This window comes from Glycine max, chromosome 16 (assembly GCF_000004515.6).
Source record: "Glycine max cultivar Williams 82 chromosome 16, Glycine_max_v4.0, whole genome shotgun sequence".
Classification (NCBI taxonomy): Eukaryota; Viridiplantae; Streptophyta; class Magnoliopsida; order Fabales; family Fabaceae; genus Glycine; species Glycine max.
In genome coordinates, this window is record NC_038252.2 from 24,689,481 (window position 1) to 24,716,335 (window position 26,855).

General features: G+C 36.6%; 1 protein-coding gene and 1 non-coding gene across 2 annotated transcripts; one reads left to right on the forward strand and one right to left on the reverse strand.

Annotated features, from left to right (window-relative positions):
* The first annotated feature begins 7,807 nt into the window (after positions 1-7,807).
* On the forward strand, positions 7,808-23,867 carry LOC100782162 (probable 2-oxoglutarate-dependent dioxygenase SLC1). The gene is made up of 6 exons (XM_041010356.1): positions 7,808-8,098; positions 8,235-8,482; positions 9,207-9,546; positions 10,507-10,608; positions 23,158-23,436; positions 23,511-23,867. The coding sequence occupies exons 1-6, from the start codon at positions 7,808-7,810 to the stop codon at positions 23,865-23,867; spliced, it is 1,617 nt and encodes a 538-aa protein (XP_040866290.1).
* LOC112999890 (small nucleolar RNA R71) lies at positions 15,961-16,067 on the reverse strand. Its single transcript, XR_003265108.1, has one exon. It is a non-coding gene; the product is annotated as a small nucleolar RNA R71 (small nucleolar RNA).
* Positions 23,868-26,855: the final 2,988 nt, after the last annotated feature.

A 26,855-nucleotide genomic window follows, 5' to 3' on the forward strand; every position in this document is an offset into this window, starting at 1 on the left:
TCTTAGGCGGTTAGTCCCTTGAATTCTCTGTCATGGGGATAGAAAAGATATCTCAGGCGGTTTGTCCTTTGAAATCTTTTGTATAAAGGGAAGGGGAAAAAGATATCTCAGACGGTTAGTCCTTTGAAATATTTTGTAAGAAACATAAGATATCTCAGGCGGTTAGTCCTTTGAAATCTTTTGTCAGGAGGGAGAAGGAAAGAAACAAAAGAATTCTCAGACGGTTTTTCCTTTGAATCTTTTGGCAAGAGAAAGAAGTGAATGGAGAAGAAGAGTAGCACAAGTTTTTGAACAATGAACTTTTCTTGGAAGAGAAAGTATTGAACAAAAACTCTATGAAAGAAATCTCGTAATCATGAAAGGAATCAGTTTTTTCAGTAGTGTATTTGAAATTCGTGCCATGGTCACATATTTATAATCATTTGATGAGTCAAATTAAAGTTTGTGACTTTTGGAAATTTCTTTAAAACTAGTCACTTTAAGAGTTGTGACTTTTGTGAAAACTAGTCACTTAAAAAGTTGTGACTTTTGAAAAAATCTTTAGAAACAAGTCACTTTAAGAATTCTGACTTTTGGAAATTTATTTTTCGAAATCAGTCACTGGTAATCGATTACCATTAAGGTGTAATTGATTACACATCAACAGATGTGATTCTTCATGTTTAAAATTGAAAATCAAAACGTTTAGAAACTCTGGTAATCGATTACAAGTATTATGTAATCGATTACACAAGTTTAAAATGATTTGAAAATGTTTTATCACTAGTTGTGACTCTTGAAATTTGAAATCTAACATTTTTAAATATTGTTAATCGATTACATGCTCATGGTAATCAATTACAACTTTGTAAATCAGTTTGAAAAACAATGTTGGCTACTGGTAATCGATTACTACCTTCTGGTAATCGATTACCAGAGAGTAAAACTCTTTGGTAAAAGATTTTGTGAAAAATTCTTGTGCTACTCAATGTTTTGAAAAACTTTTTAAGTACTTATCTTGATTGAGTCTTCTCTTGATTCTTAAATCTTGAGTCTTGATCTTGATCTTGATTGAATCTTGATTCTTGAAACTTGATTGTTCTTGAATCTTGAAACTTGATTGTTCCTAAATCTTGATTCTTTGAAACTTGATTCTTGAAGCTTTTTGACTCCTGATTCTTTGGAACTTGCTTAACTCTTGATTCTTTGGCATCATCAAAATAATCTTGGAAGTCATTGCTTCCACAAAAAGCAGAAAAAAATCATACCTTTATGCCTTAAGGTTATGTTGTCACTCAAACTATGACCAAAATCAGGTTCATCTATTCCCTTCTGTGACTGTTGCATTATACTACAAAAGCAAGGTTTGCATAATTGTGAAGATGTAATTTTTCCATCAAGGTGGTTGATAAATGGTAACTTTACACCCTATCAACCTCTAAAAAGTGAGAATACTATTAAAAGTGGTGAGAAATTCATAGACCTGCAACTATAGAGACAATATTTAACAATGCTTGTATTATTTTAAAACACAAACACCAAAATTGGATGAAAACAAACAAGAACAACTTACTTCTCTAATTTCTCCATAAAACCCAAAATTTGTTTTAGTTCATCATTCAGAACAAATGAATCATGATGAGATATCATCAGTGTACCATGACCAATATCCTTCTCTGGAGCATTGCCCTGATATGTCATCAAATCAAGATATATCTATAAGCAAAGCATAAAAACAGGCATGCAAGCAATAAAACAAGCAAAACATATGGCGGTAATAATAAAACAGTCACGTGAGGCAGCATTGGTGCCAATCTTGCTCCCAATTAGACCATATGAGCCGATGAACTACTTATCAATGGAATACAAGTAAAAAAAAACCTAAATATGGATACACAGAGATGTTACTGCATTCAAAATAATAATAGATGACATGTTAATGACATATCTTCTTATTATAGTGAATATCCATGAAAATTATCATGGTTCTATAGAAAAAGCGATGAATAATAAAAGAAAAAGATCATTATATTTTATTTTCTTTTGTGTACAAAAATTCTGATTGGGATTAGAACATATAACCTCATCATTCATCATTTGATAAAATAAAGTAAAATGGCTAATAGTTAAGTTTAAAAACTAAAATAGTTTTTTTTATAATTTCAAAAAATTAAATTAATTAGTAATATTTATAATTTCAAGTACTATAATTCCTTTTCTCTCTAGCATAAAGAGCGGGGAGGTAGGGGCAACCATGGTTTTGGTGCTAGATAAATAATCCTTGTTTTCATAAGAAAAATAAAATAAAATTATCCTCTTGTTTATTAGCTTTGATTAGTCAATTATGCTTTTTAACGAAAGCTAACATAACAACAACTTCCATTGCAAACAAATAAATATATAAAAACTAAACCAATGAACTCATAACATATGGTAGCTGGCTAGGTGGGAACTCAGAAGAGAAACAAGTATCATAATACCAGAACATCAATGCAATCTTAATTTTAGTGGCGGAAATGTAGTGACACAATGTAAACAAAGAAAGAGAATTTACCTATTGCAGCCTGAGAAATTTGCATAGTGGCCACAAGATCCTTTCCATCTTGCTGGTGGAGGACCAAACCCATCATCCTTGAAGCTTTTAGACTCAGGCGTGAACCCTGCCTCACCAATATTGATAGACAGTTTTTACAATTAAATTAAGAAATACCATTCATATAATATCCGACAATAAGTACAATAATGCACAAAGAAGAAATTGAAAATGGGAATAAAGTCAAGATGAACCTGTATCCAAAAGAGCAACAATTATTGGTAGTGAAGTGTCCCAAATTTTGCTAAAGCTAGACCCCAAAATCCTAAATATTGGTCACTTGGAACACTAAAGAAGGAAGGGGTTTGAAGAAATAGAAATAGAACACCAATCTCATTCTTAACATAAAACACCCAACAATAAATCATCATTTGCCTTATCTACTTTCTTTGGCCCAAGGACAAATCTTCTATCAACTAGTTGCAACACAGAATACCTTTGAACCCTTATTTCTCTTTTCATCAGGCTTAATAACTACCAAGGAAAAAGAAAACCAAAGATCAACTAGTTCTTTGGAAATTCAACAATCTAATACACAATCTTAAATCACACACCAATTAGCACTAGTAAAGCAAGTAGGAAAGAAAAAAAAATCCAAGCAGAAATCACTATATAGTAGTATGAAACGAGATGGATCTTACGGGATTGAGCAGGAGCTCGGGGCTGGTCCTGCACATAAACCAACAAAATTCACAAACTTGATCACTTTGATTTTTTAATTGTAGAAGCAAGCTTCATGATGATGAATCAAGTAGTTTTGATGATGACAAAAAGCCCAAAAGAATGATTTCAAGATTGAGTCAACAAGTTCAAGATCAAGATTAATTTCAAGATTCAAGAAAAGACATCAAGAAGAATCAAGATTCAAGAAAAGATGAATTCAAGATTCAAGAGAAGAAATCAAAAAGCAACAAGTCAAGACTTCACAAGGGAAGTATTGAAAAGGATTTTTCAAAAACCAAACATAACACAGTTTTGTTTTACAAAAAGAGTTTTCTCAAATTTTTCTAAGTTACCAGAGTATTTACTCTCTGGTAATCGATTACCAGTTTCCTGTAATCGATTACCAGTGATAGAATTTGATTTCAAAAAGTCTTTAACTGATTTTGCAACGTTCCAAATGATTTTTAAATGGTGTAATCGATTACAATACATTCGTAATCAATTACCAATGTATATGAACGTTGAAATTCAAATTCAATTGTGAAGAGTCACATCTTTTCATAAAATGCATTGTGTAATCGATTACATGGTTATGGTAATCGATTACCAGTGACAAGTTTTGAATAAAAAGTCAAGAGATGTAACTCTTCCAATGGTTTTCTCAAGATTTTCTCAAGGTTATAACTCTTCCAATGGTTTTCTTGACCAGACATGAAGAGTCTATAAAAGTAAGACCTTGACTTGCATTCAAACAACTTTTGAACTTCTTTGAAAAACTTTTGAGAAATCTTGAAACCTTTCCTACTCATCTTTCTTCTTCTTCCTTTGCCAAAAAACTTTGTAAGTTTTCTGTTTTCCAAACCTTGTTCTTCTGCAAGTGAAAATTCTGCAGAAAAACAAAAGTTTGCTATATCTTTTCATTCTCTTCTCCCTTTCCCAAAAAGAATTCAACAAGGACTAATTGCCTGAATTCTTTTTGTGTCTCTCTTCTCCCTTTTCCAAAAGAACAAAGGACTAACCTCCTGAATTCTTTTGTGTCTCCCTTCTCCCTTTCCAAGAGTTTTTCTCTTGGTTCTTCCCTTCCCCTTAAACAAAAGATTTCAAAGGACTAACCGCCTGAGATATCTTTTGTTTCCCTTTACAAAGATTCAAAGGACTAATCGCCTGAGAATTCTTTGTCTTAACACATTGGAGGGTACATCCTTTGTGGTACAAGTAGAGGGTACATCTACTTGGGTTGTTGTAACTGAGAACAAGAGAGGGTACATCTCTTGTGGATCAGTTCAAGTGGAGGGTACATCCACTTGGTTGTTCAAAGAGAACAAGGGAGGGTACATCCCTTGTGGATCTTTGCTTGTAAAGGATTTTACAAGGTTGAAAGAAATCTCAAGAACTGGTGGTTGCTTGGGGACTGGATGTAGGCACGGATTGTTTCCAAACCAGTATAAAATTCCTGTGTTTGTCTTCTTCTTCCCTACACTCTTTAATTTCCGTTGTGCACTTTAATTATCGCTTTTACTTTTGATTAAGTTTCTATTTCTGTTCTTTACTCTTTCAACTTAGTAGTAAAAGCCTTTTAAATCTAGTAACAATAAGAAGGATAGATTTTTAATTAGTCAAGACACGTTCATAATTAATTCAACCCCCCTCTTCTTAATTATTCTGAGGCCACTTGATCCAACATTAATAAGAATCGTCGTATTAAAAATGGAAAATATGGAATTGAAATGGGTAATTTATTTTAATCTTGGGTTTTCCATTATCAATTAGATTTAGATAAAAATATAAAAAGGAAACAATAAAATGGAGCAAATATGCAATGAAGTAGAGAGAGACAGAGAGATAGCATACTTGAGTTCAACCTCGGGCTTGTTATGCCTTGCGTAATTTATTTCATTGTTATGATTTTAAGAGAAAAAGTCCCTACACTGAAACTTCAACATCAACACGACAAATAGACTAGCTCATAAAATGGTACTGTAGAAAAGATTGTAAGAGAGAAAATGAAAACAAATATTCTAGTAATTTTCAGCCACTTCATACCACCTTAGGCCCATCCTTTCTTAATCGAAAGGCCTCAAAGAACAAAGATTTACCTCTTCAGAGGTTTCGGTGCTGACTGTTGGAGGAAGCTTTAGCTGTGGCTAGGCAAGAACTGCACTCACTCACTCTCGATTCAAATTGCTCAATGAAACGAAAGACGGAGAACACAATGCTTCAAAACAATGAAGTTCGCATTGTTTCCTCTTCGAAGGCAAACAAAGATTCACCTTAGGCCCAATCAGGCCCTATGAGCATGTTGCTCGTGGCATGTTCCACCATGGAATTCACCATCCCCTCCAGTCTCTGATGCAATTTGAAACTCTCAGCGAGATCGGTGATTCTCCGATGACCATAAACCGAACCACCGGTGCAATCGGAGAACACGATTCTGACACTGCATGCTTTCTCTCTCTCTATCTTGTTGGATCAAGTGGCCTCGGAATAATTAAGAAGGGGGCTTGAATTAATTATTAATGAACCTTTACTAATTAAAAAACTATCCTTCTTAATGTTACTAGATTCAATTAGGCTTTTACTATATTGTTAAGAAAGTGAAGAACATAAATAGAAACTTAACCAAAAGTAAAAGCGATGATTAAAGTGCACAACATAAATTAAAGAGTGTAGGGAAGAAGAAGACAAACACAAGATTTTTATACTGGTTTGGCAACAACCCGTGCCTACATCCAGTCCCCAAGCGACCTGCGGTCCTTGAGATTTCTTTTCAACCTTGTAAAATCCTTTACAAGCAAAGATCCACAAGGGATGTACCCTCCCTTGTTCTCTTTGAAAAACCAAGTGGATGTACCCTCCACTTAAACTGATCCACAAGAGATGTACCCTCTCTTGTTCTCAGTCACAACAACCCAAGTAGATGTACCCTTTACTTGTACCACAAAGGATGTACCCTCCAATGTGTTAAGACAAAGTTCTCAGGCGGTTAGTCCTTTGAAACTTTGTGAAGGGGAAACAAAAGATATCTTAGGCGGTTAGTCCTTTGAAATCTTTTGTTTAAGGGAAAGGGAATAATCAAAAGAATTCCCAGACTGTGTTGTTTTGAATTCTTTGACAAGGGAGAAGGGAGACACAAAAGAATTCAGGCGGTTAGTCCTTCGTTCTTCTGGAAAAGGGAGAAGAGAGACACAAAAAGAATTCAGGCGGTTAGTCCTTGGCGAATTCTTTTTGGCAAAGGGAGAAGAGAGACACAAAAGAATTCAGGCGGTTAGTCCTTCGTTCTTTTGGAAAAGGGAGAAGAGAGACACAAAAAGAATTTAGGCAGTTAGTCCTTGGCGAATTCTTTTTGGCAAAGGGAGAAGAGAATGAAAAAGATGAATATCACACTTTTGTTTTCTGTGAAAGAACAAGGTTTGGAAACCAGAAAACTTTGAAAGCTTTTGGCAAAGGAAGAAGAAGAAGAAGATATTCAAAAGTAAATTGGAAAAGTTATTTTTAAATGCAAGTCAAGGTCTTGCTTTTATAGACTCTTCATGTCTGGTCAAGAAAACCATTGGAAGAGTTATGACCTCTTGAAAAAACTGAAAACCATTGGAAGAGTTACATCTTTTTATTTTTATTCAAAACTTGTCACTGGTAATCGATTACCCAAACCATGTAATCGATTACACAAAGCTTTTTATGAAAGGATATGACTCTTCACAATTGATTTTGAATTTCAACATTCAGATACACTGGTAATCGATTACCAATATCTTGTAATCGAGTACACCATTTTGAAATCAATTGGAACGTTGTAAATTCAGTTAAAAACTTTTTGAAATCAAACTTTGCCACTGGTAATCGATTACAGGAAACTGGTAATCGATTACCAGAGAGTAAAAACTCTGATAACTTAGAAAATTTGAGAAAAACTCTTTTGAAAAACAAAACTGTGCTATGTTTGTTTTTTGAAAAATATTTTCAATACTTCCCTTGTCAAGTCTTCTTGATTTCTTCTCTTGAATCTTGAATTCATCTTTTCTTGAATCTTGAAATCAAACTTCTCTTAATTCTTGAATCTTCTTGATTTCTTCTCATGAAACCTTAAATTAATCTTGATCTTGAACTTGTTGACTCAATCTTGAAATCATTCTTTGGGATTTTTGTCATCATCTTTATCATCATCAAAACTACTTGAATCAACTTGATTCATCATCATGAAGCTTGCTTCTACATATCTCTCTCTCTCTAAAGAAACAAAGATTGATGTGAGAGTTTGGTGGATTCTGTTGTTGAGGGAAAGGTTTGGAATGGGGTTAGAATTCGAAGTTTGAAGTTGGAAAGACGAAAGAGGAGTATAAGCACTGAGCTTATGAGAAGGTGCCACGTGTCCGCTGAGGTGCGATTTGCGTTTACAGAGGAGAGAAAATATCTAAAGATAAGGACGGTTCTTAAAAATCATATTTGAAAGGCTGTTTTCAAGGCGGTTTTTAGAAAACTGGCGTTGAAAGGTTGCTGCATTTTTTACCAAGGCAGTTTTTTAAAACCATCCTTGTTTTAGTGTCGTAAATTTACGCTTTTGCAGTAGTGTATATGTCTCCTGCAATGGCACTAAATGAGCAAAAGGGCAAGGATGATATCCCAAAAAGTCAATATCAGAAAGGAGTGAAACACTTGTGTGAGAAAGGTCATCTTAATGCGGTGCCTAAGAAGTACATACTTCCTGTTTCCGAAAGACCCACCAAGAGTAGTGTAGAGCATTCAAATGTTGTGAAGCAAAATCTTCAATTACCCATCATTGATTTTTCCGAATTGCTTGGTTCAAATAGGCCCCAAGTCCTTCGATCCCTAGCCAATGCTTGTCAACACTATGGATTTTTCCAGGTAAGTCTTTGGTGCATGGACTGAAGATGGATTCTCCTTTGTTTGTTGTTCTAACTTTTCTAATGGATTTAAAATAGTATGTTTAATATTAAATATAAAATGTCTAACACATTCAATTAATGTTGCCTAAGTGCAGCTGGTAAATCATTGCATCTCGGAGGATGTTGTGAGGAGGATGATAGATGTGAATGGGAGGTTCTTCGATCTCCCTTTGGAGGAGAGAGCTAAGTACATGACAACTGATATGCGAGCACTGATTCGATGTGGGACCAGCTTCAGTCAAACCAAAGACACTGTATTGTGTTGGAGGGATTTCTTGAAACTCCTGTGCCATCCCTTACCAGATTTACTCCTCCATTGGCCTGCTTCACCAGTGGACATTCGGTGAGTAGTGGAGTACTATTACAAGCAAGTTACAATCGACTAGCTTAATTCATTAGATAGAATTATAACTATATTTAAATAATCAAAATCATTAATTTAACCACCCCTCCCCCCTCTCTAGTGGACAACTACATTTTATACTTAAGTGTTTTAGGAAAAAAAATATTTTTTTATTTGCTGATTAAGATCAAACTAAGAAATATAATAATTATTTTTTTATTTTTTGTTGTGTTATTTATCTTTTATAATCATATCTCTTACAAATTAATCTTATTCTCATTTATTTCTCTAACAATTCCGTTGATATTGGTAATTATTGTCATTTTAAAAATTATAATTAAGAAGATAATTGAAAAAAAGGATATTTTAAACTTTAAAATGACAGATAAATAAAAATGATTTTTTAAAATACTGATAAAAAAGAAAAATAATAATATTGTATGCTTTTAATAGCCAGTAGTTAAATTATCAAAATATACATGAATTCTGTTATAAAAATATGGTCCAAAATTAAGCAACACTGTCATGCAAGTCTTGGCTTTGATATTTATGGTTTTCACTAATTATATAATTATAATTTTGAAAATAAAAATAAAAGAAATGATGCAATATATGGAGAGAAATGAAGAGAAAAAATATTGATAATAATGTTATTTTATTTACAACCTGTCATGCAAGTGCCTACTTTGATATATATATATTTTTAATTTTTATTTAAAACTAGGAAAGTGGTGGCCACCAATGCAGAAGAAACCAAACATTTGTTCCTGGCGGTGATGGAAGCCATCCTAGAGAGCTTAGGAATTGTGGAAGCCAACCAAGAAGAGGATGACAATATTCTCAAAGAGTTTGAAAATGAGAGCCAAATGATGGTGGCCAGTTTCTACCCACCATGCCCTCAACCAGACCTTACCCTTGGGATGCCCCCTCACTCCGACTATGGCTTCCTCACACTTCTCCTACAAGACGAGGTAGAAGGCTTGCAAATCCAACACCAAGACAAATGGGTCACCGTTCAACCGATTCCAAATGCCTTCGTTGTCAATGTCGGTGATCACTTAGAGGTAACCCATAAATTCCCTTCATTTCCAAAAATATGGAAGATGCACACTCAATATAGTTACATGCACTTTATAACACAATTTTGTAAGCCTAACGGGTACACAAATATACATTATATACTATATTATATCTATACAAAAATATATCATTGAAATAGTTTATAAATATAATATTACAGTATGATAATTTCTATTCACTTCTTGTTCTTTGAATAAAATTCTTCTTTTGCCTTCTAAAAAAATATAGAATGATAAATTATTTAAAATTGTTGCTAATGAATTTTATAAGTATATAAATATTTTAGCATGATAAGAAAAATATATAATATATTATAACCAAACTGAATAACAATATAACATGATCACTTTGAAATTATTAAAAAAATAAATATCTTGTTTTCTTATCGGCATGATGAACAACTGGATAAATTGGGGGATAGCAATTAATTAATCATTAGTTATACCATGAAAAATAGTATTTTTATATTTTTACAATCTTTGTCTAATTGAGTTAATTAGTTAAGTTGAAGACCTGTATAAGATATGGTTAAGTTGAAAAATAGTACTTTTTGTTGAAGTGCATGAATTAATTTATAACAACATGAATAAATATCTTAATATATATTATTGTTTATCTCTCATGCATAATAAAATCTAAATGCAGCATAATAGTTAGAATAATTTATCTTTACTAATGCACCTTAATTAGTACTATTTTTTTGTGTTTTTACTGTGTGATTATAGCGAGTGTGTACTATATCGTGATGAAAAGTGAGTGTGTGTACTGCATCTTTAGAAAGTAGAACTGAATATAACAAAGGTGAGAGTGGCCGTTAATTAAAATAAAATAGTACTGGGAAATCAAGCTAAAAAAACATGACAAGTTGCAAAAATATCATATTTGTGGTTTGTATATATTGTGCTGATCATGATTTTATTTTATGGGTTGGAATTAATTAACATATATATAGCAACGGAAAATACAAGAGCGTATTGCATACAATTGTGGTGAATGAAATTAAGAGTAGGGTGTCGGTGGCTTCGCTGCATAGCGTTTCTAAGACGGTTTTTATGTAGACTGTCTTAGAAAGTGAACATTCTAAGACGGATGTTAGCTAACGACTGTCTTAGAAAGTACCCTTTCTAAGACGGTTGTTAGCTAACAACCATCTTAGAATGTATCATTTTTAAGACTTTTTAAGATGGTCCCAGTTAACAACCGTCTTAGAAAGATATCTTTTCTAAGACGGTTGTTATTGATAATCGTCGTAAAAAGTTGGACTTTTCTATGACAGTTGTCTTATAACCGTCGTTTAAAGTCTTGAGTTTCCAGCGACGTTGGATATTAAAACGGTTTATAGCCGTCATTGAATGCATGTTTTAACCATTGTTAAATGCCGTTTTTGCAGTAGTGCCTGAGTGTCTCATCCAGTGGGGTATCTACCTGAGTACCTCTCCTATGTTTTATCTTTGAATAACATGTCGAAGTGTTAAGAACTATTTCCTAAGAGATTTAGTGACCCTTTTTGCATATAGGAGATGGGTTGTGGTCATGTGGATGGTTAATTGTTGAGTTGTATTTGGACCCTAAGTTAGGTCATAGAAGATGATGGGTACAAAGGTGTCGTATCTAAGATTGTAAGGAATTCCAAATGTATTGTGTTATTGGGAATATAATGGGTGCAAAGAAATATTCTCATGTCGTTGGGTGCACAAAAAAATTCCTTTGCTGATATACAATGGGTGCATATTCGGTGCACGAGTATATGAGTAGGCATGTAAGTTAAGGGTGTTAAGATGATCCTCAACCTAGTGCTGGAAGTTTTTGTATTGTTTAACAAGAATGAACCTATAGAATAGATGAGTGGGCAAAGCCCTTTGAATTGAGAGGTCATGTAAACCTATAAAGGTAAGCCACTAGTCACACTTGTCTATTTTTGATAAAACCAGACTTTTCCGTATGGTCAACCCAAGGGACTCCTTGAATGGTCAGAGAGTGAGACTATGTTAGGGGATAGGGTTATGGGGACCACTCATATTGTATTGAAATGCATGGAATAAAATTAGTGTATGATGTTTGAGGTTGTCTAGTGGTTTATGATGTACATAAGTTATGATGATGGTTGTTGGTGATTGGGTATGACGAGGATTTGTGATAGTTGATGATCATATGTGATTCATGATATTTGATGGTTTATGATGATTATTGGTGACGAAAGTGTGTTGTGATGATAATTGAGCATTTAGGATATAATTGTGATGTATAAATCAATAGAGATCATTGGGCTAAAATGTTGGTGTTTATTGATGATAGATAATAAATGACTTTTATATAAGCCGAGTTTCATTATCATTTTTTTACTATTATGGCAAGTATTTTTGAAGTATATTAAGTTAGATATTTCCCTTTTTCCATAATTAGAATTGGTTTATTAGTATAAGAATTTTTTTTATGAACTTTACCATTGTGTGTGACACATGTTGTGATTGTGATGATCCTGTATATGACATATGTGGGGAGTAGATGACTTCTAAGGTGAATCTTTCTCTTGGAGGCGTGGTAGATTGAGCAAACATAGAACTTGAAGCTACTTTTTCCTCTTTTTATTTCTTGGTTTTAAGATGACCAACTTAGGTTTGTATTAGGTTTATTTTTCATGAGTTTTATGAAATCAAAGTTTTTTCTTCCAGATGGAGTATATTCTGGTGTATTCTATTTGATCTGATCTTGTTTAATAGATGCATGGTTTGTATTTTAAGATGGAAGTACCATTTATTGGTTTTCGAATCTCGTAGAGATCACACAGTGTTTTCACAAGTAAACTAATGAAATAGTTTCTATAAATAAAATCAAACCTTACTTTGTTAGTTATGTAACTAAGGTCAATCGTTACAACATACATCTATTCTAACCTTGATTCACATATAAGATATCTACCTCCTACATTATTCTTCTCGTCATATTCCATGAACTCTCCAATATAGTTTCCTAAATGGGTACCCATCGTCGGAATCATACCCCACCGATAAGTCATGAATTTGAACCCAAAAGGAGTATTTGATTGTGAACATCACTCGTTGCACTTTCCCAAGAATTAACATTGTTGTCAAACAAGCAAGGGCCACTTAAGAAAATCCTCTTCATATCTAGTTTGTGAAAAAACTAGAATATGAACGTTCCCTGCTCCACTTTTGTTATCCTCACTCCATTCATCAGCCTCCAAATGTGCCATACGTTCATTATCTGGACTCAAATAGTTTTTTCAGTAAGGAACCTTCCTACAAGTCAAAGGAACATCTTGCTGTCTTTATGAACATTAGAGGTAAAACCCTCTTCGTCCTCTTCCACGAGAGATAAATGTTCCATCTCCCTTTCCATGATCAACAAAAGTCATCACCAAAACTTCTCACAAAGGAGAGAAAAAAAATACTTTAAAAAGAATAATTGTAAGCATACATAATTATCTTATAGTAATCTCTAAAATATAATTGCTAAATAATTGGGGAGTGCTTTGCTTGTGCACAAGTGAAGTATAAAAGAGTCATGATTGCAAATCAATGGAATCTAGGTAGTTTAGCATAGTAACATTTAATTTAATTCTACAACATATGATTCAAAAATATAGCTAAGCAAAATTGTATTTGAATAGATTTCGAACCATGTACAACATAATTACGGGTTCAAATATATTAGATTCTAATATGAGATGTCATAGTGATTGTGGTTACTCTTTTAGTTCCTATTTTCCTTTTCTTCTTGTTGTTAAAGGTAACTAACTATTGACAAGGAAAACAACACAAATGGCAAAATAACTCAGCCACATCTTGCAGTTTGCGATCTGTGAAAGGGAGAGAGTGTAGAGATAACAGTTGTACAAATTCCAATACACAATAGACAAACAAAGTTTACTAAGAATGTCCAGAATCCCACTCATTGGAGCTTCAACTTTACAAATATTTGAGTAACATCGCTGATGTGTCATTATTTTCTCCTATTTCTTAACCCTTTTTGTCACCATTTTAATTATTGATTAGCCTTAATTGTCAAATTAATTATGCAGTTTTATCATTTGGGCCTACTTGACTAATTTTGTGTTTTTAATTTAATTTTAGGAGAATTATAAGCAATTGGGCTTGAATCCGAAATTGGGCTTGGACTTGAAGAGAACAGGCAATTTTATTTTATCAAATCTTATCTTATCCATATTTTATTTCATCTAGATTTTATTTCGTCCAGATTTTATTTCATCCAATCTTATCTTATCTTGTCCAGATTTTATTTTATTTCATTTATGGGCTTGGACTTAAAATAGATTTGTAAGCTTTGGGGCTGAGGACCTATATAACAGCACCAGGGTTTTAGTTTTGGGAGTTTTTGGAGAAGAGAATAATTTTAGGGTTTTAGAATTCCAGTTTTTACTGTTCATGCACACTGTTCACGTAGAATAAAATTTGTTCTCTGCAATTTTGTTTCTGCTTCAATCTACAATTTCGTTTTCTACTGATTAATGGAAGGCTAAGTCTTCAGCGTTGTTTTCTCTTGAGGATCAAGCACAACTCTCTTTGAGGTTTTGTTATTACTACTGAATTCTGATCAGTTTTTCCTCTTCACCAATTACTTTGTATTTGTTGCTATTAATCCATGCATGCTTAGTGCTTGATTAATTATCTCTGCGCTTAATTTATGTTCATGCTTAATGATCAGTTTCATTCATGATTAATTGGTGTATGTGTTGCTTAATCACATAATGACAACCTTATGTTAATTTTCGCTTAGTAATTTAATTTAGGGTTGGATTAAGTGGTTGAACTGATTAAGGATAAATTCTCGTAACCTAGGATAAGAGACTTGCTTGTGAATCAAGGGGAAACAACATGTTTTAATTATGTTATTTTCTAATTCAAGTTTGCTTGCTGTTTAATTTACAAAAACAAACAACTCCCCCCAATTCCTTACTGTTTTATAACTATATGTTATGAACGTTTGGTTGACCATTGCTCGTTGGGAGATGACCTAGGATCAATTCCTAGATACTGCATTTTTAATGTTTATTTGATTCGGGTACAGCCTCGATCAAATTTGGCGTCGTTGCCGGGGAGTAGTGGTCCAAAGGTTCATAATAGTGTTTAGTTGTTTTGAGTGAAGCTCTGTCGTTTAGTGTTGTGAGTGTGTCTTGTTTTGTTTTGTGTAGTGTTCTATTTTGCATTTTGAGTCGCATCCCCTGTTTAGCGCTTCCTTGTTTCAGTTTTGTGTAATGCTGTGAATAGTGATTAGCGATTGATTTTGCAATTTAATTGGAGATTTTTGTTTTGATAGTTAGAGTTGTTATTTTTGGCTGATTTTTTGTGTGGTAGTTTCTTTTGATCCATATTTTGTGTGAAAAATACTAGGAGCACTTGGTGTGACAGTATTTGAGAGAGACAAAAATTTTGGGAACTTGTTCTTAGTAAAACTTAAAATGGTCATAACTTTTGCTCTGGGTATCAGAATAACTATTATTATATATGCATTTGGGGTAGAAGAAAATTTCCCATGCCGTGGATATTGACCAAAGGTCCATTTCTGTTTTAAACTTGAAAAATCAACCGTTTACTAAGTTTTTTTTCCAAGTATTTTTGTCTTATTTTTCAAGTATTTTTGTCTTATTTTTCTAAACTTTTCTTAGGTAGTTTTCATAGTTAGACTTTGAATTTTTGTTTGAAATTTTTGTGCTATCTTTTCATGATTTTAGGGTGTTGCTCACAAAATTTCAGCTCATTTGGATATCATTTGAGTATAGCTGTAGTTTTACCCCCTTGTTAGGTGCTTGTTGAGAAACACATTATTTGCTGCATATAGTGCATGACTAGGGGCAATCCAGGTAATTTACAACCCTTTGATCCTGAAATAGATAAAACCTTTCATAGATTAGTTAGGCATAGTGTGATCCTAGTCATTCTGTGCATTTTGAGCATCCTGATCATTTTGAGCATTTTGTTGCTGGTGATTCTGAATATTCTGATTTTGAGCATTCAACTACTAATTTTCATACTGAGAACATGGCTCAACCTCCACCTCGTGAGAGGACTCTTATGGAGATGGTTGCACCTGATTTCACTTATGAAAGTTTATGCATTCAATATCCTGATGAGGGTGTTCCATATGTTCTCAAGACTGGACTAATACATTTGCTGTCTAAGTTTCATGGTCTTGCAGGTGAAGATCCTCATAAGCATCTTAAGGAGTTCCATATTGTTTGTTCCACCATGAAGCCCCCTGATGTCCAGGAAGATCATATCTTTCTAAAGGCTTTTCCTCATTCTCTAGAGGGAGTGGCAAAAGATTGGTTATACTACCTTGCTCCCATGTCCATTTTCAGCTGGGATGACCTTAAAAGGGTGTTCTTGGAGAAATTCTTCCCTGTATCTAGGACCACTGCCATCAGAAAAGACATTTCGGGCATCATGCAACTTAGTGGAGAGAGCTTGTATGAGTACTGGGAAGGGTTCAAGAAATTGTGTGCAAGCTGTCCTCACCACCAGATTTCTGAGCAACTCCTTCTTCAATATTTCTTTGAGGGACTTAGCAACACGGAGATGAGTATGATTGATGCTGCCAGTGGAGGAGCTCTTGGTGATAAGACCCCTGATGAGGCTAGGAATTTGATTGAGAAGATGGCTTCCAACTCCCAACAATTCAGTGCAAGAAATGATGTTATTGTCCTTAGAGGAGTCCATGAGGTGGCCACTGATTCATCTTCATCTACTGAAAATAAAATTCTTGAGGGAAAACTTGATGCCTTGGTCAACCTAGTAACTCAGCTTGCTATGAATAAGAAATCTACACTTGTTGCAAGAGTCTGTGGTCTATGTTCTTCTGCTGATCACCATACAAATCTTTGTCCTTCTTTGTTGCAATCTGGAGTCAATGAGCAACCTGAAGCTTATGCTGCAAACATTTATAATAGACCCCCTTAGCAGCAAAACCAACAACAACAGAATAATTATGATATTTCAAGCAACAGATACAATCCAGGTTGGAGAAATCATCCAAATTTGAGATGGGCAAGTCCTCCACAACAACAACAGCCTATCCAATCTTTCCAGAGTGCTGCTGGTCCAAGCAAGCCATATGTTCCTCCTCCAATACAACAACAACAACAACAGTAGTCACAACAAAGACAACAAGCAACTGAGGCTCCTCCTCAACCTTCCTTAGAAGAGTTAGTGAGGCAAATGACCATTCAGAATATGCAATTTCAGCAAGTGACAAGAGCCTCTATTCAGAGTCTGACAAATCAGATGGGGCAGATGGCTACTCAGTTGAACCAAGCTTAGTCTCAAAATTCTGACAAATTGTCTTCACAAACTGTGTAAAATCCAAAAAATGTGAGTGCCATCACCTTGAGGTCTGACAACCAAATTCAAGTGCCTCCACCAATAGCAGCACCTGCACCTGAACCTGTCAAGCTTCATTCTACACCTGAAAAAGAGGATGAGATAGTTGCACAAAAGAGAAAGCTTCCTAACAAATTTTTTTATGCAGGCAGACCTTCTTCTAGTAATTCTGACTTACCGCAGCCTCCTATCCCTCTTCCATTCCCACCTAGAGCAATTCCAAACAAAAAAAATGGAAGAAGCGGAAAAGAAGATCTTGGAGACCTTCAGGAAAGTAGAGGTGAACATACCTCTGCTAGATGCTATCAAGCAGATTCCAAGATATGCCAAGTTTCTAAAGGAGCTGTGCACCCACAAAAGGAAGCTCAAAGGCAATGAAAGGATTAGCATGGGCAGAAATGTGTCAGCATTGATAGGTAAATCTGTTCCTCACATTCCTGAGAAATGTAAGGACCCAGGTACTTTCTGTATACCTTGCATTATTGGGAAAAGTAAATTTGAGAATGCCATGCTAGATCTAGGAGCATCAGTTAGTGTCATGCCTCTGTCCATTTTCAATTCTTTATCTCTTGGACCCTTGCAATCTACAGATGTGGTGATTCATTTGGCAAATAGAAGTGTTGCTTACCCCGCAGGTTTCATAGAGGATGTGCTGGTTCGGGTTGGTGAACTTATTTTTCCTGTTGATTTTTATGTTCTTAATATGGAAAAGGGATTTTCCCATGGTTCAGTTCCAATTATTTTAGGCAGACCATTTATGAAAACAGCCTGAACCAAGATAGATGTTTATGCTGGCACATTGTCTATGGAATTTGGTGATATTGTTGTTCATTTTAACCTTCTTGATGCCATGAAACATCCATCTGAGGATCATTCTGTTTTTCGTGCCGAGATAATTGATCAGATTGTTGATGATTATATGTTTGATTTTGATTCTATTCTTCATCGTAGGAAACATCTATTTTTATCTGATATGCATACTTGTCACTCCTTATGCATTGAATCTGAATCTGAGTTTGAATTTGATCCTGTATCTGATTTCTGTGCTGAGAGTGAATTTGAATTTGAGTCTGGTTCTGATTTTCTAGGTGTTGTACCTCTTGATGTTGATTTTTTAGAGTCAGAATGCACTAACCATGTTGTAGGAAGTACATATACTTCTGACTTGCTTTATGAGGTACAGGTTGAGGAACCTTCCTCTTCTCCTACCCTGGTTCCTCCCACTGTTCAGCCACCACCCACACCAGAGTTGAAGCCCTTACCAGCAACCCTCAAGTATGCTTACTTGGGAGACAAGGAAAAATTTTCAGTGATCATCTTTGCCTCCCTTGCTGCTGAGCAAGTGGAGAAGTTGTTGCTAGTGCTCAAGAAGCACAAGAAAGCCATTGGATGAACTTTAGTAGACATTCTTGGTATTAGCCCATCCACCTGCATGCATAGGATACTTTTAGAGGATGGAGCTAAGCCAGTGAGGCAGCCATAATGGCGACTCAACCCTATCATTCTAGATGTGGTGGAAAAGGAGGTGACCAAGCTCTTACAAGTTGGAATCATCTACCCCATTTCTGACAGCCAGTGGGTGAGTCCAGTCCAAGTGGTTCCTAAGAAGACAGGCCTCACAGTAATTAAGAATGAAAGGGATGAGCTTATCCCCACAAGAGTCCAGAACAGTTGGCGAGTCAACATTGATTATATGAGGCTGAACCAAGTAACCAGAAAAGATCATTTTCCCCTGCCATTCATTGATCAAATGCTTGAGCGCTTGGTAGGTAAATCTCATTACTATTTTCTTGATGGTTTTTCTGGTTATTTACAAATTCATATTTCTCTTGAGGATCAAGAAAAGACCACATTCACCTGTCCCTTTGGTACTTTTGCTTATAGAGGATGCCCTTTGGCCTATGCAACGCCCCTGACACCTTCCAACGGTGTATGCTTAGCATTTTCAGTGATTTTTTAGAGAGCTTCATAGAGGTGTTTATGGATGATTTTACTGTTTATGGATCCTCTTTTTGATGCATGTTTGGATAGTCTGGATAGAGTGCTTAGTAGATGCATTGAAACTAACCTTGCGCTGAATTTTGAAAAATGTCACTTCATGGTAGAACAAGGTATAGTTTTAGGGCATATCATTTCCAGTAGTCCAGTAGGGGCATAGAGGTAGACCCTGCAAAAATAGATGTTATTTCACAATTGCCTTACCCCTCTTGCGTGTGAGAGGTTCGTTCTTTTCTTGGTCATGCAGGATTTTATAGGCATTTTATCAAGGATTTTAGCAAAGTGGCCTTTCCACTATCCAATCTACTACAAAAGGAGGTGGAGTTTGATTTTGATGACCGATGGAAAGAGGCTTTTGATTGCCTCAAGCGTGCGGTGACTACCACCCCTATCATTTAGGCACCTGATTGGACAACCCCATTTGAGCTAATGTGCGATGCATCCAATTACGCATTGGGGGCTGTCCTTGCTCAAAAGATTGATAAGCTGCCTCGGGTGATCTACTACGCTTCCAGAACTTTGGATGATGCTCAAGCAAATTACACTACCACAGAGAAGGAGCTATTAGCAATAGTTTTTGCTCTTGAAAAATTTTGTTCATATTTGCTTGGTACTCGTGTTATTGTTTATACTGACCATGCAGCTCTAAAGTACCTGTTGAAGAAGGCTAAATCAAAGCCTAGATTGATCAGATGGATGCTTTGACTCCAAGAGTTTGATTTGGAGATCCGTGATCGGAGTGGTGCACAGAACCTCGTGGCTGACCACCTGAGTAGGATTGAGCGTGCGTTTGAGGACTCACCCATTAGGGATGATTTTCTGGATGACCATTTGTACATTCTGTATAGTATTTCTAATTCCTTCCCCACTCTCGGGTTTGCTAATATTGTGAATTATTTGGTTGCTTCTGTTTTTCCTCCCGTAGCATCTAAAGCTCAAAATGATAAAATTAAGAGCGATGCTAAGCATTATATTTGGGATGACCCCTATTTGTGGAAGTTGTGCAGTGACTTGGTTATTAGGAGATGCATTCTAGAACATGAGATTGACTCAGTCCTGCAATTCTGTCATTCTTTCGCACCAGGTGGTCATCTTGGCATACAGAGGACAGCTCGCAAGGTGCTTGACTGCGGTTTCTATTGGCCCACCATCTTCAAGGATGCCTGGAGAATCTATAGCACTTGTGAGCCTTGTCAGAGAGCAGGCGGCTCACTTTCATGGAGACAACAAATGACACTTCTTGCTTTGTCAACATTGGTCACAAATGACAATCCTAGTAACTAAAAATTTGTCTTTAAGATTGGGAATTGCAATAGATGGGTAATTGAGGTCACATGTTGTGTTGAATGCCGTATCGTATGTGTTGTCTTCTCTTGTAACTTGGTGGAGTGATATCTCATCATAACCAAGTGAACATAGAAATGCAACAAAATCTGCTGGCTTTGAGTCATAGATGAGACTAGGATCAAGAACTCTTGTAGGGTTCACAAACCTCGATCCATAATCAAATGCATTTAGCCTTTCTTTGTTCTGGATCTACAATGATGGGTCTGTGGTGCTGATCCAGAATTGTGGCTGTATAATAGAGAGTCTCTTTAGTGGAACTAGCAAAGCTAGTGCAGTGTAAGATATACAATATATATCATGAGAAATTTTAACAATACACTCTTTAACTAATTTTGTTTAACACAATGTTTGTTATTGGGTGAAAATCATGTAATTCTTATTAAATGATGTGAGTTCCACCCCTTGTTTAATTGGTTTCATTCAGTACAATTCCTTAACGAAGAGTATGTTAGAAAGTGTGTTTTAGAGATTGTGTAATTGATATTCTCTCAGTATCATTTCATTTCCTTTTTGTGATATAGTAGAATTCTTTTATAATGTTCAGTTTCAAGAATTATGAACATTGACAGATGAAATTTAATCTACTAAGGAGTTCTGTTTCAATTTGTATGATTAAGAAGAGTCTCTAACATAGTTTAGTTTATACATATTTATTAACCATATATTTTTTTTCTAGCTTGCCATTGATGAATATGTTTTTATTTCCTTCATTATTGGTGAATCTCATCTCTATTTTGGAATTGTTCGATAACATGATGTCCCTCCCAATCTTATATTCATTTTCATTCTCTTGGATTAAAGAAACCACAAGTGTGTACCTTATTTTTCCGTGACCCATATTTTCATCACAGGCATGTTGCTCCCCATCGTGATTGTATCATACATTTAAAAAATTCATATGCTAAAGCATTTATAACAAGCAATATAAATAAATCATTTGTTGTAAAAGTGTGTCAAGGAGGAAGGGAATCATAAACTGAAGTATTGAATTGAATAGTTTATAATAAGTATCCACCTAAAGAGTTTAAGCATGAATTTTACTAACAATGTCATAATAATAAAAATTGTATGTATCATATGATTTCTTAAAACTTTTCATCTATCAAAGACATATACGAAAACACCAACACAATCACAATATAACACCTTATAATTTTTTGTAAGGAGAGTGTACAAGGGAGAAAGGGAAATATAAAAGGAAGTGAAAACAAAATAATTTGTGAAGTTATTTTCCTGAATAGTTATGCATGAAATAGGGATATAACTTTCAGCAATCTATGGCAGCAACTTTGGTTAGTAAAGAGTTATGGAGTATGTACTCCACTGTCTTGGTTACTTCTATATCAGATATCTTGCTACGTGAAAACAATTTCATTTTTAATGACTCCAATATAACAAAGCAGGGATGTTGAATTTTCATTGTTGATAGGTTTGATAGATCCTACACAATTAGAGTAAATTGAAAATGGATGTATTAAAATGCAAGATTAAGTATTTGCATAATAATGCAGACATCTTACGGGAATTATGAAAATAAAAAGAGGAAAAAATACAATTAAATAAATCAACTTTTGTATTATATTATGGATACAAGAAGAGAGTGTCAATATCTTTACATTAAAGAGCACTTGTTACCAGCTTACGATGATTGAACAATCTATACGAGAACAAGTGTTGTGAATATTTACTTCTTCAAGAAGAGAAAGATCACATGTGGAAGAAAGTTGATGATAAGTGTGATGGTGTACTATGCAGGGTCCACAAAATACACATGTCATGATACATAGCACTTAGAGATACATGTCAACCCTCTATGTCAGCCCTAACGCAGGAGCATGGATGCCCAACCCTTAGTAGCTAGGCTCCCCAATAGACAAATTATCTCTAATCTCTTATTATTTGAATATATTATCATCCTTTTATCTCTTGGCAAGTATTCAATTATGTACAAGGCTACACATTATCTATAAGGTACAATTTTCTACTAGCAATTATCTTTAAGCTACATGTTATCTGTAACATTATCTATAAGCTATCGGCTATTATCTACAAGTTGGTAATTATCAGCAAGGGCTATAACAACCCCTACAAGTAAGGACCCACAACTCCCTCTACACACTATAAGTACCAGGTTCCTTCGTACTCTTTTGACATATTCACATGCTCACGCTTTTACGCTTACGAATACACACATGCTCACAAGCTCGTGTGTTCTCTCTTACTCTCTTTACTCGTATACTTACTTAAGAGTCAGAGTCCTATGTTTTGCAGTCCCCCTTATTCTCCTCCTAACAAAGATCACTCTCAGTCCGACATGTGAAGTCAGGAGCCCTCCTTAGCCACGTCCACCCTAACATGTGCCAATTTCGGATTTTGGTAAGTACATTTAACGCCCATTGTGGAGCTGCGGTAAAACATACCCTACGGTCTCTCGTTATCTCTCTCTTTCGAACCCATGGTTAGCACTCGGTCTGGCCTCAAATGCGAGACTCCTTTCAAAGGCTCCAATCCTCCCATAATAGTCATGCCAGATACTAATACTCTCCAACAACTTGAAAACCGCATTGCAGAGATGGAGTGACGCCATGAGGAGGGACTTAGAAAGCTGAAGGCTAACCACGATCAGCTGGAGGCCCCTAGGGTGACGAGCACTCCGCTCACACATTACTTGAGCGCACCCAAGGGGAATCACACCCCTGACGTACAATCAACACTCAAGATGATCCAAGTCTCTCCCACATCCACCATCCTGTAGGGCGGACTACTCATCGACACACCTTTGTTGACCGCATCATAGAAGCTTACATACCTCTAGGATGGAAACCACTCAACCTGGAGCGATATGATGGGACCAATGATCTGGATGAACATCTGGATGCTTTCCTAACCCAGGAAAATCTATACACCAATGACGATGCTATCTTGTGTTGTGTCTTCCCCATGTCCCTCAAAGGGGAGACATTGACTTGGTACGATGGACTCCCTCCAAGGTCCATCGACAACTTTGACACTCTTGTCGAGCGTTTTAGTGTGCAATATGCAACCAGCTGGTCTCATTGTATGACATCTGCCTCACTGGCCAGTTTGCAACAAGTAGATGATGAATCTCTCCACAAATTCATTGATAGATTTGGACACATTGTTGTCCAGATCTGCAAGCTCAATCCAAAGGTAACATTACACTCCATGCTCCTCGCTCTATGGTCTTACAAGTTTGCAGACAGTCTGTGCACAAAAACCCCTAGAGCATGGACGAGTTGCGCGAACGAACCAAAGACTACATCCAGATGGAAGAAATGTCCAGATTCAGGAACAAAGTCAGACAAAAGAGCGACAAGCAAGAAGGAAGCACCAAGTACGAACCATACAAGTCGGACAAGAGGCACAAGTCGAACAAGTGCCAACTTCTCCTAAAAAGGTCAAGGTATGGGCGTTACACACCCCAGATGGCCAATCACACTACAATCCTTAAGGAGACTTTCAACTTGGAGGTACCCATCAAGCTACCTTTGATGAAACCTCCCAGGTCGGGGTTAGATGCGGCTAAATACTACAAATACCATTGCGGTATCGTTATAACACAAAAGACTGTTGGGCCCTAAACGACAAAATAGAATAACTCATACAGTCTGGGTACCTAGCCTAGATTGTTAAAAGGCTAGGAGGACACTAGGAGGATCAACATGGGAACCATGATGCAGACAAAATAATAGATAGAGTAGAAGATCGAGGAACACAAAGACACAATTAACCAAGACCCGTTCGACAACCTCTACAAGAACAAGAACTCACCCAACAAATAAGAGGGGTGATCAACACCATTGCAAGCGGATTATCATACGGAGGATAGCCCAACCAGTCCTACAAGCACCACCTCCACACCATCCGAGACATTGACATCAACTATGTCGATACACCATCACCTTGAAGTCTCTCTCTTATCACTTTCACAGATAGAGATTTCAAGGGTATCAACCCCATCAACCAAGACGACCCATGGTTGTCTCCATCATAATCACCAACTTCATGGTGTCCAAGGTCCTCATCGACCAAGACAAATCCATTGATGTTTTATACTGGAAGACATTCCAAATACTTGAAGTTTCGCCTAACACCATCCAACCTCACGCCGGGCTACTCCTTGGCTTCGTGAGGGAGCGAGTAGAGACTAGAGGCTATTTCAACCTTATGACCACCTTCAGTCAAGACCAGCTCTCTAGGAGCTTTACAATGAAGTATTTAATCATCGATACAAATACTTCTTACTTTTCTTTGATTAATTGGAAAACACTCAACGAATCACATTTGAAGATGAAGTTCCCCACCTTGGCGGGAGAGGTCATGACTGCCAAGGAAAATCAAAAGTAGGCACGACAGTGTTAAGTAGAAAGCTTAAAAGTGGCACCTTATCGTCTCACCAGGGAGTCTGCCAAGCCGCACCCCACAATGGTCGAAGGTACTCAAGTCATGAGCATGGACAAGGGGTCGCTTGTTCGAGCCCTGACTGTCTGCCAAGCAAGGTTGGATGATGAATTTGATGTAGATCCATGTGGCGAAACTTCTGATAGAGACCCAAAGCCTATTGAAGAGCTCGTCAAGTTACAACTTGGACCCAAACTCGGGCAGCGCACACAACTCAGCAGGGACCTTACCAACCATGAGCACAGACACATCGTTGATGTCTTACATAGGAACATAGACTTGTTTGCTTGGCAGTCATCTGACATGCCGAGAATCAACCCTAGCATTATTTTCCACAAGCACGCCATCTGTCCCAAGGCTAAATAGGTATCACAGAAGATGAAAAAGAAGATGAGAGAAGAACGATGAAAAGCTGTCAAAGAAGAAGTGGACAAACTCCTCAATGCCAACTTCATTAGAGAAGTCAGATACTCCACCTAGCTCACCAAAGTCATAATGGTAAAAAAGGAAAACAAAAAATGGCGAATGTGCTCCGACTATACTGATTTGAACAAGGTGTGCCCCAAAGATACATACCCTCTACCCAGCATTTAAGGGCTAGTTGATGGCGCGTCCGGGTTCCAGGTGTTGAGCTTCCTGGACGCTTACTCTGAATACAACTAGATCATGATGCATGCTCTAGACGAGGAGAAAATGACATTCATCACGAAAGATGCCAAATTTTGCTCCAGGGTCATGCCCTTTGGCCTAAAAAATGTAGGTGCTACATACTAGGGATTGATCGACCAAATTTTCAAGAAACATATCGGACGAAACGTCGAGGTCTATGTCAACGACATGGTCGTGAAGTCTCAGAGCATAGCCCAACACGTGGCAGATTTGGAAGAAGTCTTTGGAGAGCTCCGCAAATATGACATGTGCCTCAACTCAAAAAAATGTACTTTCAGGATTTATGATCAGGATGCAAGTTCCTGGGCTTTATGATCACTCATCGGGGAATAGAAGTCAACCCTGACAAATGCATTGCTATTTTGGAGATGCACACTCCTACTAACGTCCAGGAAGTCCAGAAATGGAATTGAAGACTAGCATCCCTGTCTAGGTTTCTCCCTAAGCTCGTCGAAAAAGTGAAGCTGCTCTACAAATTGCTCAAGAAAATAAGTCATTCATGTGGGATGAAACCTACAAACAAGCATTCTTAGACCATTAACACACCACCAATCCATAGTCGACCCAGGCCAAGATTACCTCGACTCCTATATCTCTCAGTAGCTGACGAAGCTGTTAGCTTAGCCTTTTTAGAAGAGAAAGGAAAGCACCGACTCATTGCAGGTCTAAAACTAGCAAGAGAAGTTGGGGCCAAAAGGCTACGATGCTACACAGGCTTGCTGCTCAAGTACTACAACATAGCCAAAACTCTGATTGACAATTTCAAATGCTTTGAGATGTAATACATACCGAGGGAGAGCAACACCAAAACAAACATGCTCTTCAAGCTGACAACCACTAAAATGATCGGAAACCTCAAGACTATCATCTAGGAGACACTCCAAACTTCCACCATAGACACTAAAGAAGTTATGGTTGGACAATAGGAGGAACCAGACAGGATGACCCCCTACAAGAATTTCCTAATTCAGGGGGTGTTGACATCAGACAAGAATGAAGCCCGACGCCTGAAACGGAAGGCCAACTACTACGTCATCCTTGATGGTGAGCTATTCAAAAGAGGGTTGACAACACCCTTGTTAAATTGCCTAAGTAGCCAACAAGAAGATTATGTCACGTGAGAACTCCACAAAGGAATTTGTAGTCTCTATACATGGGGACGATCCCTTGCAACAAAGGTGGTGTGTGTTGGCTACTACTAACCAATAATCAGTGCAGATGCCCTTGACTTCACAAAGAAATATAGACGATGCTAAGAGTTGGCAGAAATTCCATGCACCCCTCCTGACAATCTCTATAGTCTGAGCTCCCCTTGACCTTTTGCCATGTGGGAAATGGACATACTGGGACCACTGCCAAAGGCCTCAGGAGCAATCAAATATTTACTAGTGGCAATGAATTACTTCACCAAGTGGATTGAGGCAAGACGACTGCGATAAATTATGGCCAATGAGGTGGAGAAGTTCACTTGGAAATACCTCTTATCTAGGTATGGCCTC

What these genes read in the sequence shown, in the direction of transcription:
- LOC100782162 (XM_041010356.1), top strand. Translation starts at nt 7,808, where the DNA reads ATGTCTCCTGCAATGGCACTAAATGAGCAAAAGGGCAAGGATGATATC. An exon ending in GCTTCACCAGTGGACATTCG is followed by an intron (nt 8,483 to 9,206) that starts GTGAGTAGTGGA and finishes ATTTAAAACTAG; the next exon opens with GAAAGTGGTGGCCACCAATG. An exon ending in TCTGCAAGCTCAATCCAAAG is followed by an intron (nt 23,437 to 23,510) that starts GTAACATTACAC and finishes AAAAACCCCTAG; the next exon opens with AGCATGGACGAGTTGCGCGA.